This window comes from Mesoplodon bidens, assembly GCF_964165515.1.
Source record: "Mesoplodon bidens genome assembly, chromosome: 17".
Taxonomy (NCBI): domain Eukaryota; kingdom Metazoa; phylum Chordata; class Mammalia; order Artiodactyla; family Ziphiidae; genus Mesoplodon; species Mesoplodon bidens.
This window is the reverse complement of record NC_138174.1, coordinates 108370-125402: the sequence shown is the minus strand read 5'-3', so window position 1 is coordinate 125402 and position 17033 is coordinate 108370. Positions and strand designations below refer to the sequence as shown.

Here is a 17033-nt window from a genome sequence, read left to right as displayed (position 1 = left end):
ACTTAAATAGACATTTTTCCAAGGAAAAAATGCAGATAGACAGCCAGAATGCACAAAGATGCTAAACATAGCTAATCGGCAATAAAATGCAAATCAAAACTATGAGATATATCACCTCAATCTTGTCAGAATGGCTGTCATCAAAAAGGTCACAAATAACAAAGGTTAGTGAGGATGTGGAGAAAGGGAAACTCTTGTAAACTCTTGATGTGAATGTGAAGTAGTGCAGCTACTGTGGAAAGAAGAATGGAGGTTCCACAAAAAACTAAAAATAGAACTACCATAATATCCAGCAATTTCCCTCTTGGGTATATCAGAAGAAAACAAAAACACTATTTAAAAAAAAATAACTGCACACCAATGTTCATAACAGTGTTATTTGCCATAGCCAAGATATAGAGTCAAACTAAGTGTTCATCAATAGGTTAGGGGATAAAAAAAATGATATTTATGATGACTTCAGCAAAAAATGAAATGTTGCTATTTGCAAGAACATGGATGGACTTGGAGGGTATTATGCTTAGTAAAATAAGCCGCAGAGAAAACAAGCCTGGTAGGTTATCACTTACACGTGGCATCTAAAACATTGAATACAACAACAACAACAATGAAACAGACTCACAGATTAAAGAACAGACAAGTGGTTACCAGCAGGGAGAGACAGGGTGGAGGGGCAAAATAGTGGTAGGAGATTCTGAGGAAGAATCCACTATGTATAAAATCAATAATCTACAGTGACGTTCTGTATAGCATGGGGAATAGAGCCACTCTTTTATAATAAGTATAAATGGAGAAGAACCTAAACATTTATGAATCACTATGTTGTACCTCTGAAACTAATATAATAATGTAAATTAACTATAGATCAATAAAATATAAAGTAAGAAACAATAAAGGAGAGAGATTATTAGATAGAAATCAATTAAATAAACACAAGTTTTGGAAATCAAGGAATTAAAAAACAACATGTAAGACAACATTGGCCTTTAAAGTGTATGATCTATTCATTTAAAAGAAATCATTTAAGTGGTGAAAAATGGTACCCATTCTCACAATTTTGTATATCTAGGATAAATTATTATCTACAAAAATATGTTAGAAATATTCACTCAAAAAGAAAGAGAAAATTTGGATTAACCCATTTTAGTATACAAATTTAATATCAAAGTCTCTATGTAACATTGATGTGAATAAGTTCTGTTAGCCACTTCTAGTTTCTTTGTGATGTAAAATCTTTTAAAGCATGAAAATCAGCCTTTCTACATCATTCCATTAGACATACATAGAAGTTAAAAGAAATGAGAAGACAGAAAAATCAACCAGGAAGGTGAATTTACTGAGAAACAGCCATTCGTTCTCCCTCCTCCTTTGCTTTTCCTCCTTTTCCAGGTCTCTTTCGGTTCCAATCAAGAGAAGTCTTGAGAATTCTGAGAATATTTCTTTGAGGGCTTCAAACCACCATACCTACGTCCTCTGCCACAACTACACACACGGGAACAAAAATAAACCTCTGCTATCTACTCGTGTAGGAGAGATTCATGCAAAATAAACTCCTACATGGAGACCAACAGGTGGGTTTTCTACCTGTTCTTTATAATGTCCTTCCATTATAGTAAATCCCACACATTATGAGGCAGAAGGGGTTATGTGAGCTCTTCCTTGAAGTCAAAAACCTTGCATTCATTTCAAGTACCTGGTGATCACAGGGTAAAGCCAGGGAAGGTGCTATCGCCCTCGGTGGGGGGCGGTGAATGGGCTTCCGCAACCATGCACCTCCTGATGAACAGATTCTGAAGAAACAAAGGGCGGTCACACCGCAGCCAGCCTGTCAGACTGTCGGGCCACTGGGCAACCCCACCAGTCTGGAAGTGCCCCATAAGTTGCTCAAAGCAAAACTCTGCCCCCCCCGTGAAGCCAGGCAATTTGGGCCAGAGAGTCAGAGGAGACCGGTAATCAACTCCTCCTCTCTGCTCACCTCCTTGGGGTTACAGCAACCCCATCTCCAAACCCAACTCTGATCCTGGAGTGCCAAGGTGGGAGCGCAGGTGGGCTCTGCCGGTGCTTCAGCACCTTCTGGGAAGCCCCCTAGTTTGAATATGATTTGAGTTTGATCCTGAGAAACCATCAGAACTTCCCACCAGAGATAAATGAGGAGATTCTGGCCTTTATTAGTGCGTACGGTGAACCCGGTCGTCCTGGCTGTACTTGCCAACCCTCCTATTTTACGCACCTATGTTTATCCACCTTCCTCCCTGTGAGTACCTTTCACTAACCCTGAGCTCAGACCCCTGACCTATTACAGTGACTTTTTCAGTCTTTCTTTAAAAATGTACAGGTAGGGCTTCTCTGGTGGCGCAGTGGTTGAGAGTCCGCCTGCAATGCGGGGGACACAGGTTCATGCCCCAGTACGGGAGGATCCCACATGCCGCGGAGTGGCTAGGCCTATGAGCCATGGCCGCTGAGCCTGTGCGTCCGGGGCCTGTGCTCCACGACGGGAGAAACCACAACAGTGAGCGGCCCGCGTACCGCAAAAAAAAAAAAAAAAAAAAAAGGACAGGTAATAAAATGAATTTAACCTAGAAGCAGCAGCTCAGTAAGGGAAATAAAATCATCAGAAGTTACCTAATCACAGCCACAGCCATCCAGGGCCCTGTCTTATCTGCTGGGGCATAAGAATGGGACCTTCCTAAACTTGAAGGGAATCCAATCAGATAAGTTGATTACGCTCACCTCTGGCTCTTGGAGGGACTGCTAGGCAGTCTACCCAGTGTATACTGACTGCAAAACACGGTCATGGTTTTGAAACACCTATGCTCCAGGAAAGATTTTTGTGGTGCATGGGGAAGGTTTCTTTTTGACATCAAGCAAAAAATAAGTCACCAAGCCCTTTGAGCACAGGGCTTCTTAAGAGGGAAGTAGAAGGAAGGAATGGGCAGAAAACATGATCTCCTCGGAAGTGCAGGGCGTTTTTCCAAAAGAGTAGGATTTAGTCTCAGTTTAAGGAGAACACCTTTAAATAGCTGGGACAGCTCCAAACTGCAGTTTAGGGAACGAGTGCTCCAAAAGAACAGTGCTTTACAAGTCCTGGCCAGGCAGCAAGAGGATGAAGAGTTGGTTTTGCATAGTTTTGAACGCAGGAGTAAAGAAACCGAGGCATCTCTGACTAAAAGGGCCTGAGATCCTATGGCATCAGTGGGTCAGTCAGTTGCAGGGAGCAGGGGGTGTGGGGGGCGATATTTCTCTCTCAACATCTCCCAGGGCAGCCACCCCTCCCAACCCCACCCCCCTACTCCCTTCACCCTTCCTCCCTCCACTGTTGGGTCCCCAGGGACAGCACTTCTTAAGCTGGAGCGCTCAAGCACCATCTCTGCAGTCTGGATTCTTCTGGAGCCTGGCAAGTTCTGGGACAGGAAGCCAGGTCTGCAAGGCCGCTGGGGTGCAGTCAGCCCTGGAGGTCTGGAGGGGAAATGGAGCCCTGAAGCCCACCCACGTCCTTGAAGCCGAGGGAGGAACACATCCTTCTAACAGTACTTCTCAGGGGTCAGCATGCTCCCCACCCAACAGTGATCCATACTCACTTGAGGCAACAAGGACTGCCTCTAACTGGCCCCCTCGATTGTGCCTTAAGGGTCCTCGCACATGTGTGATAGCGCTGGCCCTGGATCTCTTTAGTCAGCCTAGGCCAGTGCTGCCGGGGTCCCTCCAGTCCCATCCCCCAGCCCCTCCCTCTGGGACTGTATCTAATAGAAGAAAGAGCACAGAGGAATTGGCTAAATCAAGGGACCTGGGAGCCTGGGTATGAGTTTGAAGACCGAGAACCTAAGGCACAATTACATATTATTGGAGACTCTTGTGGGGTGTGTGGGGTGAGGTTAGGAGGCTGAGAGGCTGAGTCGACCTGGTGAGTCCAGCCCCAGGACACCACACAGCCCCGTCCCCCCTTCCCTGCCATCAGACAAGGGGTGCCGCAACTCCAGCTGGGACTCTGCACTTCCCCCTCCCTGATTCTCCTCCAGAAGAGCAGGTGGTCCCGCTCTGAGGGCAGCGGCAAGACAACGGACCAAGTCCCCCCCGCACTAAGGCACTACTGGAAGCTCTTCCTGCACAGCAGTGCTGGCTTGGAGCAAACCCGAGCAGCGCCAAAGTTGGTCTCGTCCTGCAGCGGAGGGACGCAGGGTTTAAGTCAGCTGCCCTGGCTTTAAAGCAATCAGCCCCCCCTTTAGGTCAGGTGACCCGACTTTAAATCACTGTGTGCCCCTCAAGCCTGCAACTTCAAAAGTTGGGAACTTCACTTTGATCCCAGCACCTCACATAGCTGAATGCACACTAGTCACCCCCAAGCCTGGCTTAGAGGCAGGATATAAGGTAAGGGGATGGGCGTGCACTCATGGTGATGAGGGTGTACTTCATGTACCAGAAGGGTCTAGGCACTCTGGGGTACAGCTAGCAGTGCACGATACAGCAGCTCCCTGGCAAAGCTGGTGAGGCCCAGGGAGAGCAGACACACCCATGCGTGCAGAGGTTCCAGGACGGGAGCTGGGGCACAGCCAGCCAGGAAGGAGGGTGTGAAAGTGGAGGATCTGAGCCTTTTGTGAAAGGCAGACACAGAGGATGGATGAGAAACAAAGACCAGATGAAATATGGATTTGAAAAACACACCCTGCTCTTGAAATTGGGGTGGGGGGGCACCCCAGACTTGAGACTTCTTACTCCCCAGTACCTAGTGCTTTGGCCTTTGCCCAATTACTTATAAAATTTACTGATAATATCTAACCCATAGAATACTGCATTTGTAGTGCTATTGCATGTTAATGTTTCTATAGTGGAAAAATCTTTTCTACAAGAAACAGGTACACTATCTGAAATCAATTAAAACCCCTCTTTATAAAGTACTATATTGGACTTCCCTGGTGGTGCAGTGGTTAAGAATATGCCTGCCAACGCAGGGGACATGGGTTCGAGCCCTGGTCAGGGAAGATCTCACATGCTGCGGAGCAGCTATGCCCATGCGCCACAACTAGTGAACCTGCAGGCCACAACTATTGAAGCCCGTGTGCCTAGAGCCGGTGTTCCACAACAAGCGCAGCAAGAGAAGCCACTGCAATGAGAAGCCCGCGCACCACAACAAAGAGTAGCCCCCGCTCGCCGCAACTGGAGAAAGACCGCGCACAGCAACGAAGACCCAACACAGCCAAAAATTAATTAATTAATTAATTAATTTTAAAAAGTACTATATCCTTCTGTACAACTTCTCTGGGAAGCACAGAGATGGCGTGGGAGAGTGAGAAAGACCAATATTTAGTGCACATCTCTCATGCAGGTGCTCTGCTGGCTCAGATACATTTATCCCCACTTTACAAAGGAGGAAATAAGCTCAGAGAGGTTTAGTAATTTTCCCAAAGCCAAACAGCTATTGAGTGGCAGAACCAAGATCTGAACCAAGTCTGTTACCTCCAAAGCCTAAGTCCTCATCACAACAAAACTCAATTAATATTTACATTTATCGAATTACATTGCAGCCTGGGGAGTTCTTGGCACAATCCTGAATAAGAGTGAGAAAGAAAGAAATAGCATTGTTCCTACAGTCAACCAAAATTTTTTGAGCAGCGGCTAGATGCCTGGTCCTTTTTGGGGTTCAGCAGTGATCACGACAGGAAAAGTCGTGCTTTCATGAACCATGTAGTGGGGAGGAGAGACGGGTGCAACTTGGGTGAGGGATTTCACCTTGCTGGGCCTCTGTTTTCTCATCTGGAAAATGGGATGGGTGTTCCTCATTTTCTGGGATTGTCCGGCTGGACATTCTCTGATTCCATAAGAAGCATTTGTTTTCCTGTTTCTTTAAAATTCATTCAAGCCATGAGCCGTGATGCATGTTGTTAGCTGCTCCCCAAATCACTCTTTCCCACCCTTTTCCTGTGATCAGGTCTTTCCCGAAACATGACTCACAATCAGTCAAGTCACAGAACCTAAGGGGCACCCAGCAGAAAAATTCCAACCCTTGCTTCTCAGGAGCTCTGTGGTCTACCTGCCAGGTAAACTTAACTCACCTGGAACAAGGTGGCCATCCCTGGTTTCACATCAACATGATCTCAGGCACAAACCTCCTTTTTTTCCATTTGGTCTTTAAGTTACTTGTTGAAACAACTGTACAAATATGACAAAGGTATAAAATCAGGCATCTTCTGCCCCTAGCGCCTACTAATACATGATGTTCTGCCACTTTAAGGATAAAGATAGAACATTTCAACATTCTGCTGCCCTCATTATTTGTCATTTTTGTTGATATTTCTATTGAATACATCTTTCAAAATTTTAACAATGGAACATTTATTTAGGTTGCTCCAGACCCAGCCTTTAGTGGTAAGGGGTTTTTTGTTATATTTCTATTATGTTTCCTTTAAAAACCATTATCCTATTTAAATGGATTAAGTCAATTCTATAGGCATGTATCTTATGATATTCATGAAATGCATCCATAGAGGGCAGTAGTACAATTGATCACACTTGAGAACCTCTAGTAGCACAGTTAAGTGTACATATTATCTATGTGTAAACCAAAGTACATGCCGAGTGAGATTCTCCTACCCTTTTCACTCTGTGCCCCTCAAGCCGGTGAGAAATGGAATATTTCTTGCCATCTCAGTAAACAAAGAATATCACAGTCATCAGCCCTTGAAGCCCTCCAGTGTGAGCCGCGAGCCCTGAGGATCTCAGGATATGCAAATACAGAATGCAGGCCCCAGAGCGCTGAGGTGCATATGAAAGGAAGGAATTCAGGGAGCCCAGCCTCTGGCATCTCCGCAAACAAAGAAAAGCGCTGCATTCCTCACGTTGGGAGAGCCGGTTTTCCTTAGTTAACAATCACCTGCTGATGGTCCCCATTACCTGCGCCAGTGCCCTGCCCTGTCCCCTCCCCCCGGTCCTTTAGCTCAGGGAGGAAGGAGGGCAGAGGGACTCCGCTGAATAAGGGGCCTGCGAGCCTCGGGAGGAGTTTTTAGCCGCCTTCCCCGCAGTCGGGGGGAGGCGCGCTGACGCTGCAGCCGGGCCCTGCGCCTCCCTTGCCCCGTTTCCCCTCAGGACACTCAGGCCGACCCCCTCCCCACGCCCCACTGGGCCCCGCGAGCCAGGCCGAGGGCAGGGGCGAGAGGAGGGACCGAAGTTCCCGGGACCAGACGCTGGGGGCCGCCCTTTCTGCACAGCAGCGGCGGGTGGCAGCGAACCCCTGCCCCTCAGAAGCTGGTCTTGCCCTGCCGCCAGGGCACCGTACCAGGCGGAGGGTCGGCGCCCACTTACCCGGCCCGCCGTCCGCACGACTGTCGCGGCTTCGGCCTCCGGGGCCCCTCCAGAGCCGGCAGCGTCAGTGAGGCCGCCCTCGCCGCGGGCTCCGGGGCAGTTCCGTGAAGGCGGAGGGAAGAGACCCCGAGCCGGGAGCTCCAGCTCTGCGGAAACGCGGGCTCCGTTCTGGGCGCAGCGGGTGGGACCGCTCTGCCCCGAGGCCTTCTGGGAGGGACGGAGGCGCCGGGGGAGGGAGCCGCCAGGAGCGCAGGGCCCCGTCGGGGGTCCTGGAGGGGCGGCCCGGCCTGAGGGCCCCGCCCACTGTGACCGCAGCCCAGGCATTTTTCCTGGAGTCCTACACTACAAAGTTAGAAAGATACACGGTCTATAGTAAATATTCACAAATGATTGTTGCTGCTGTGCTTACTATCCTATTAAAGGTGTAAAATCCATAAAACACTTTAAGTTCAAAATTAAATATGAATTTTTACCTTTCTAATTATGTCTCTGCTATTCACAATTGTCGTTAATGAATCAGAGACTGTGGCATCACTAGTTAAAAGTGAGCTTGTTAAAAAAATAGAACTCAGGCCCACCGGACCTACTGAATCACAATCTGAACTTTTACAATCTCCCCAGTGTACTTGTGTACCCATGAATAGTTGAAAGGTATATTTCTACCTCGACACGTCTTTTCTGTCTGAGAAATACACACATTTTATCCAATTTGATATAAATAAAACACTCAAAAATGCATATGCCTGTGTTGAAACCATCATTTTATCATTTCTTTTCCAGATAAGTATAGTCTCTATACTGGTTTTGTGGATCACATGCCACACTCTTTTCTTGTAGTTAGAAATAAGATAGAGAAACTTACTTTGTAAAAAAAAAAAAAAAAAAATATATATATATATATATATATATATATATATATATATATATATATATATATATAAGTGGGTAATTGAAGACACTTCTAAATTAAAACCAGTTCTCTTAACTTGCTCTTTTCTTCTTGGGTCACATTATGAACCCTTCCCGTGGCCACACGGTATGTATACTTTTAATTTCAGGGACTGCTGACATTCCAGGATATAGCCATAGTTTTCTCTCAAGAGGACAGGCAATGCCTGGACCAAGATCAGTGGGAACTGTCCAGGTATGTGATGTTAGACAAGTATAGGAACCTGCTCTCCTCGGGTGAGGATACCTTCCTTCCAGAATTCCTTATCCAACCACAGGGTTTAGAGTCCTTCATTTGTAGAATGTCTCCTGGAATCTTCTGCTTCCTACAATAGGGTTCCAGATTGCAACGTTTCAGGAAAGATTGGGAGTTTGTGGGTATAATTTATCTTATTCTTTTAACATTGCAGCCTCCCTCAGCTGCATAGCACAGGGAGACCAGCTCAGTGCTTTGTGACCACCTAGAGGGGTGGGATAGGGAGGGTGGGAGGGAGGGAGATGCAAGAGGGAAGAAATATGGGAACATATGCTTATGTATAACTGACTCACTTTGTTATAAAGCAGAAAATAACACATCATTGTAAAGGAATTATACTCCAATAAAGATGTTAAAAAATAATAAAAATAATAAAAAAAATAATAAATTGCAGCCTCCCTTTTAATATACTTTGTAACTGCTTGGGCTGTGTCTATATGAACTGTGTACTATATGCTTCTGTCACAGTCCTTACAATATTTTATTGTCTTATTTTCTGTAACAATTCTCCATGGATTCTTTGGGCTTAAGATATACTAAAAGGGAGACTGCGATTCTGGGACTTCCCTGGTGATGAAGTGGTTAAGAATTCGCCTGCCAATGCAGGGGACACGGGTTCGATCCCTGGTCTGGGAAGATCCCACTTGCCACAGAGCAACTAAGCCAGTGGGCTACAACTACTGAGCCTGTGTACCACAACTACTGAAGCTGGTGTGCCTTGGGCCCGTGTGCCATTTATTTTTTGGAGAAGCAACTACCTCTGAGTGATCAAAATTTAGACCAACTAGTCAAAATGCTTTATCACCTGTTCTAAAACACTGATCAACAGAACAAGTTTTACTAGGGATAACAGTGTAATTGTATTCTGGAGTTCATAGCGGCAATATGGTTTATGACCTTGATGCTGGATCACGACATTTCAATGGTATAACTGCTTTTAATTGTTCAACGATTAAAGTCTCACGTGATCTGAGTTCAGACTGGAGTCATCCTGGTTGCTTTCTGTCTATTGCAGATTTCTGCCAGTAGGAAAGGACAAGAGCATTACGGCTTACTTTACAAAATGTCTGGAAACTAAATGATGATATAATCTACATTCAATTAATTTATACATACCCTACTGTAGAACCATGTTTGTTAAGGTGGCAGAGCCCGGTAATTATGTAAAACTGAAACCTTTATCTGCACTGGTTCAAGTCCTCTTCCTAAGAATATGTTTATAATCAACATTCTTTCACAAATGACCCAATTTAATTCACCATAGCATTCCTCATATTAATTAAATGGAAAATCCTAGGCTATATACAAATCCAGAAAGGGCCAACAATCCTCAGCCCCCATGGATGATTACAAACCATTGCTGAGGCATACAAATTACTTATTAAAGAACCGCTATGTCCATCAACATCATCAATTTATATATTATTGCCCCAATGCTAACCTTAACCCTGGCTCTCAAAACATGAATTCCTCTTCCCATATCTTACCCACTAATTAATATAAATGTTGGCATATTATTTATATTAGCCATATCACACTTAGCCATTTATTCCATTCTCAGATCTGGATGAGCTTCACATTCAAAATACTCACTCACTGGAGCCCTAGGGACAGTAGCAGACACAATCCCATATGAAGTAATGTAGCAGTTATTCTATTCTCAGTCTTACTGATAAATGGATCATTTACACTTTCAACAGTAACTATTACACGAGAACGCCTATGACTAGTTTTCTCCTGACCCCTACCCAGAATTTATCTCCGCGGTAGCAGAAATCCAATGAAGTCCCACTTGATTTAACAGAAGTAGAATCAAAACCTGTATATGTCTTCAATGTAGAAAATGTAGCAGGCCCATTCACCCCATCCTTCCTAGAGAATATGTTAATTTCCTTATAATAAACGTTTCCACAACAATCTACTTTTAGGAGCATTCGACAATCCTTAGGTGCCAGAATTACAGATTCTTTCATCTTGTGAATATAGTTTTTTTTAAAAAATAATTTTTTATAGTTTTACTGCCTTTAAACAAAATGTACTCCATTGCTGTGGAATATTCCTTCATAGGAGCGTGCATGGTTCATTTCTGCATCTGCTTGTGATGGTCTTCAGGTTCTTTCAGGTTTGGCTCCTGTGGCTGCAGAGTCCATGTCCGTGTGTCCTGGTGCAGGGCTGGGGGGGTTGTGTTCAGCTGGGAGGAACACTGTGGGTCTGTGTGCACGGACTTCGCTCTCTGAGGCCCGATTGTTTCAGAAGTGGTTGCACCCCCCGCTGCGCACCAGGCTTTCCATTGCTCCACATCCTGCTGATATTTGATACTGTGTCTTCATGTCTGCCATTCTGGTAGGTGTGTGCACAGTAGTTTTCTTACGGTTTTGATCCCTCGGTTGTTAGTGAAGTTGTGCATCTTGTGTTATTCACGGACTACTTCCTGTTGTTTTTTTTAAAAAGTTTTAAAAATTGTGGTCCAATACACAAAACATAAACTTTATTATCTTAACCGTTTTTAAGTGCACATTTCAGGGTCCAGAAGTAATTCGCACTGTTGTGCAAACCTGACCGCCATCGTCCTCCAGAATTTTTTCATCCTGCAAAATTGAAACAGTCCCCATTAAACACTCAGTCACCATTGTCCCTCCCTCAGCCCCTGGCACTCACCATCCTACTTTCTGTCTCTATGTTTCCGACTGCTCTAGGGGCCTTGTATGAATGGATCAAGCACTGTTTGTTTGTTTGTGTCTAGCTTACATCACTGAGCATTAATGCCCTCAAGGTTCATCCCTGCTGCAGCCTGTGTCAGAATTGCCTTCCCTTTTAGGCTGAATAACATTCCCTTGTATTGATGGACCATGTTTTTCTTCTCCATTCATCCATTAGTGGACACATGTACTATCTACATTCATTTCTCCTGTCATAATATTTGTGGAATAACGTCAGAAAGTCCTATGAATCAAAAGTCATTTGCCATTAACTTTTTCCTTAAACTTTTTATTGTGAAAAACATCAAAGCTAAGAAAAGGGAAAAATACATGTCAGCTTCACTTGTGTTCAGGACTTAATGCTTTACGGACTCACTTTATGGATTCACTTTATTCCCTGTGTGTGTGCTATGTACATGCGTGTGCATGTGCCTGTTTGCATACCTATGCTGTGCATGTGCATAGGTATGTGCACTTGCACACGTTCGTTTAGTGTGCACTTGCTCACGTTAGTGTGTGCATGGGCATATGCGTGCATGTGTGTTCATATGCTAGTGTGTGAATATATTTGTGCTGTGCACCTACATATGTTTGTGTGTGTGCTGTGCCCGCCTGTGTGCACAACTGTGTGTTTGCTGGAACCACTTGCAGATATATCCACACGCAGCTGCTCTAACAATCCTGCGTAGCCACGTAAAGGTCACAGATCTCAGGGATTTAAATGGATGGAGCAGGATGTCCTGACACAGAGTCTGTCTTCCAATGACTGTCACGGTCTCAGTAACATGCTTCACACCTTCTTTAAGCCCCATTCAGGGTGCAGTTTAGACCCCCATTACATTCAGTCACCTGCCCCAGGTCCCCTAAAGCTACAATGTCACAGTTGGAGAGTCCGGCCAAGGCTGGGGATGCCCCTCCTGTTGGCCTGGCCTCCAGGCCCTGCACTTGGCTCCTGTGTTCCCATCTCTCAGCCAGGCCCCGACTTGGATGGGGCCGCCACCTCTTTCCTCACAGTGTCCCATCGCCCAGTCAAGGGGGTTCATTCTCCCAAAGTCAGCATCAGGAGTGGGGGCGTGACAGTCCCCACTGGGTCTCCTTCATGTGAGACCTTGTCCTTTTGAAAGAGCAGGCGCCCTGCCCTCGGGGGTGGGGGCTGGGGGGTGACATGCGGCCCACGATGGGCAGGCGGGTCACCAGGTGGGGCGAGCCAGTGTGCAAGGAGCTCCGCGGTGGGTTCTCCTCTCCAACAGCTTCTGTGCCCCTACCTCTCCCCGTGACTCCCCTCGAAGACAGCGCGGTGCCCGGGACGGGAGCCATGGGAGCCGTCAGCCACCGCCCCCTCTACACACACCCACACACACACGCACACACACACACACACGCACATGCACATGCACACGCTGCAGGGAAGCAGGACCTGAGTGCAGGGCTCTCAGCGGCCCTGAGCGCCCCGCCAGGAATTGGCCAGTGGAATGGACAGACCGGATCTCCCAGCCCGGACCATGCAGGACTGTCCTGCCTGGGTTCCAGTGTGGCTGCCTCCTTCTGGAAGCCTGGGAGGCTGGAATCAGGCCACTTCTTGTCTGTCCTGGCAGCAGACGGGGCTGCACTCTCAGAAGTTCATGGCTCACCCATGGATCCTGACCATCAGGTGGCCAAAGAAACTGGTAACATTTCTGTTTTGCCTGTTGAAATGTTTAATGACAAAGATTTTGTTCAGTTTCCTGATGTGGGTGTCCAAAGATGAGAGACCCATGTGTGTGATCTGTACCTCCTATGAGATCAGCCCTAAGCTAGTTTAAACATGGTCAAGTTCTGTCTACACGGTAGATTTAGACCTCTGCATGTCCTTTCTACTGATTATGTTCAGAGCTGACCATGTGTTGTCTATAAGAAGAAGATTTAGGCCTGACCATGTTCTGTGTATGCTAGGACTATGGGAACCTGGGTAGAAACCCGGCCTGGCCTCAGGACTGGGAAGCTCCGTGCCTGCATCTGAAGGTGAGTGCTTAAATGTCTGGGGTCTGGAACTGAGGTGGGCTTCTCTAAGTAACAGCCTCTCTTCTGAGTGTGGTTACTTGGTCCTCCCAAGGGTCAGTGCTGTGATCGGGGCCTTAGTCTTAATCCCTGTAAGGTTCACCTTCCCTGGGGCTCGTGGAGAATCCACAGGAGGGCTACCTGGCAATAATTCCAATTCACCAGCACGTGCATGGTGCATAGGGAGGCAGGTTTAGCTGGTGAATTGATTGCAGGGCACGCAGATCGGGCAAAAGCCCGATGGGTAACAGCTGAGGCTGCTGCTGAGCTCTCCTTCCATTCTACCGTCCCTACTCAGAAGCGTCCAGAGCTGCCCCCCTGCTTTCAGCCCTGCTGTCCTGTGAGTTATCTCAACAAGCATGTGAGACAAGAAAGGACTGAGCCTGCCAGAACCAAGTAGTGTGCTCAACTTCAGCATGAAAGCTTTAAAAACAAGTAAAATCAACAGAATCAAACTGAAAAGAGGAGGACTTCTCTGGTACAAGTGTGGGGAGAGGAGACCCACCTGCCACATTTTCCCATCCCAGGAGGCCCCAGGAACACAGCTTGTTTCCACATGAGGGGATCCACCAGCAGAGCCATGGTGTCCTGACCAAGGGGACATGTCACCCCAGGTGCAGGGTCTGGGGAGGTGAGGTCACCCTGGAGACTGTGCACGTGTGACCCCAGTTGGGGGAGTCTGGGGAGGGCGGTTCACCCTGGGACTGTGGACATGTGACTCAGGTGGAGAGGTCTGGGTGGGAGGGGTCACCTGTTGAGAGAGAACGTGTGACTTTAGGTGCAGGGTCTAGGGAGGTGGGGTCACCGTGGTGAGTGTGGACGTGCGACCCCAGGTAAAGGGTGTGGGGACTGTGTGGCTCTCACCACATCTGCATGGGTCAGGATCACATGTACGGGGAGAGCCCATATGTGCTCTTTGCCTGCAGTGTGTCTTTTCCCCTTTGAGATTTCCAACCTCTGCATTAAGGGTGTTGACCTGATTAACCTGTGGTACCTTTTCTTCTCTTAGTCTTCTCACATTCATGTGAGGTCAGGCATGTTTGAGTGGGTTGCTGCTCTGTGTTCTGGTGAGTGACAATGCTTGGTGGTATCATATTAATAACATATCATATCATATGTCTAATCTATGGGGGTCACCACTGCCTGGGTCCCCCTGGACAGAGGTCAGGTGAGCACAGACTAACCCCCCCTAAGAATGGTCTTCCATGTGCCATGTGAGGGTACTGTGATGGCCCCTAAGGTAGGGGACTGTGTCTGGGCCTCCGACATCTGTGATGAAGGGGAGTCGAAATGGAATCACAGTGAACAAGACATTATTTTAAGAATTTATTTTAAGTGAAATAAAACACACGTCACATACCCTTTACCATCTTCACCATTTTAAGTGCATGTTTCTGAGGCATCAGATCTATTCACTTTCTCGTGGAGCCATCACCACCATTCCTAGGACTTTTCATCTTGCAAAACCAAAATTCCACAACCACGAACGTCTCACTCCCCATTCTCTCCCACTGCCCCTGGCACCGATATCCACTTCAGTCCCTGAGTTGTGGACTCCAGGGCACCCACTGGAGTGGAATCCTGCAGTGTTTGCTGAGGGGTCACTTTGGAAGAGCTGACTTTCAGCCTGAAGCTCTGCCTGTTTGCATCTGAAGAATCTGCATTTAAGGAGAGGGTGTATGAGGAAGGGGCTGTATGAGGGACAAAGGTGTCTAGGGTACAGATGAGCCAGGACCTGACCAGCTGCCTGTTGGGTCCTCTGGATCCATCTCTTGGTCTGTGCCTCATCTGCATCATCACTGTTCCCGCTGGCACCCCTGGGGTGTTGTCTGAATGAGATTCCCCTGGTGCCCCTGCTCTCCTCCCCTCCTCCTGCTGGTTGGGGAGGAAACTGCTTGCTGTGGGGTCTGTACTCCTGAGGCAGGAAGGACCCTGCAGCGTGGACCTGCAGAGTGTGGGTGTGGTCCCAAGAGCATGGGACCCACATAGGACACAGCATTGGGGCGTGACAAGTGCTAGGGTTGCCTTATCACTGACGCCAAGATCCTGCTCGGGAGGGCGTGGTGGGTGGCCTGGGACCCCAGAGGCCCCATTCCTATCCTGGAGCTTGGAGGGTGCATCCCCATGGGCTCCAGATTCACCCCATATCTCAGCCATATCCCTCTGTCCTGTCTTTGACCTCAGGAAAACGACCTCTACTGATCATTGTCCACAACATAGGCCTGGTCCTGTCGGTATTAGGAGTCTTTAATTTAGGCGTCCTGGGATAGCAGCTCTTTTTAGGCCTGAGAAGGAACAGCTCAGGAGTATACAACAATTTCAGATGAAACTAATATTCAATGACTATCTCTATAGTGCTAGGTTGTTGACTTCTATTAATCACTATTCTCCTGGTTTTAGCTCTGATGTGGGGATTACAGAGCAGTCAACATTTAAATCTTCTTAATCTGTGTATTTGTAGCATCAGTATCATTACTGACCCATAGTTTTTATGCTTTGGGAAGAGTTATTGATTTCATGTATCATGTAAAGGATTCACAATGATGATAGAGCAGCTAAGATTACAATAATGGCTGGTAAAATGTTCAAATTTTCTCTACCTGTGCATCTATTGTACATATATGAGTTAGTTTAATTGTCAATATTAGTGAAATAATATAGAGGACTAGAGAACTTCTTTTAAAAATCACTATTAATGTGTGTGATGAAAATGTGAAAGTTCTTCCATAATCGGTGATGTTGTATCTTGAGAGCTTAGATGAAATTGATATGCCTTTGTGATATACACTATTTTAGCCTATAATTTCACTTTGAAAATTTTACATCACTTTTTACTTTTATCTCATTTATTGAGAAAGACATAATTGTTATGCTGTTGGCTTCAAACTGCTTGAAAAGGACTTGAGTCCTACCTTATTTTACATTTACATAGGTAGGACTTCAAATATAGGATATGGTGGAGGGCATCCGTGCAACCATTCTAGGTTAGGAGCAGCAGTTTCCACTGCTGAGACTTCTCGTTTGGACACAAATGGCTTTCACAGTATGAAGATTATTAGCATTACTGCTGCTACTGAGACGAATGAGCCTAAAGACAAAATATTTCATGTTGTGTGTGCCTCAGAGGAATGTAGTAACCGCCCTGAGAGGCCAAGAAAGTGCTGCAGGAAGTCATATTTACTACTACAAATATACCTGTGAAGTGAGTTTTGCTACTGCTGAGTTAACTGTGTAACCTGAGAATAGTGGGAATCAGTGTAGGAAGCCTCCTATAATAGTGAAGACTGCTCCCATGGACACTACGTCATGGAAGTGTGCTACTACATAGTATGTATCCTGGAGGACAATGTCTGGGGATGAGTTGGCTAAGATGATTCCTGTCAAACCACCTACTGTAAAAAGGAAAATAAAGCCTAAAACTCATAATAGAGTGGGATCTCATATAATATTACCTCCGTGAAGAGTTGCTAATCAGGGACTTCCCTGGTGATGCAGTGGTAAAGAATTGGCCTGCCAATATAGGTGAAATGGGTTTGATCCCCGGTCCAGGAAGATTCCACATGCCGCGGAGCAAAAAGCCCGTGCGCCACAACTACTGAGCCTGACCTCTAGAGCCCGTGAGCCACAACTACTGAAGGCCACATGCCTAGAGCCTGTGCTCTGCAACAAGAGAAGCCACCGCCATGAGAAGCCTGCGCATGGTGACGAAGAGTAGCTCCCGCTCACCGCAACGAGAGAAAGCCGGTGCGCAGCAACGAAGACCCAACGCAGCCAAAAATAAAAAAATTAAAAAATTAAAT

General features: G+C 46.6%; 1 protein-coding gene across 7 annotated transcripts in view; it reads right to left on the bottom strand.

Annotated features, from left to right (window-relative positions):
* The window catches only part of LOC308605197 (uncharacterized protein), an 85599-nt gene extending 77744 nt beyond the window's left edge, over window positions 1-7855 (bottom strand). For 3 of the 7 annotated variants that reach the window (XR_014013638.1, XM_081214951.1, XM_081214952.1), the window contains exon 1: window positions 7294-7835. Coding sequence is in view for 5 of the 7 variants with exons in the window: in XM_081214951.1 (XP_081071077.1) it covers window positions 7294-7617 (324 nt within the window). In the remaining 2 variants the exon portion in view is untranslated. Of the gene's footprint in view, window positions 1-6047; window positions 6145-7293 lie in introns of all 7 variants that reach the window. The other 4 variants (XR_014013637.1, XM_081214949.1, XM_081214948.1 and 1 more) reach the window with 4 other exon arrangements.
* Window positions 7856-17033: the final 9178 nt, after the last annotated feature.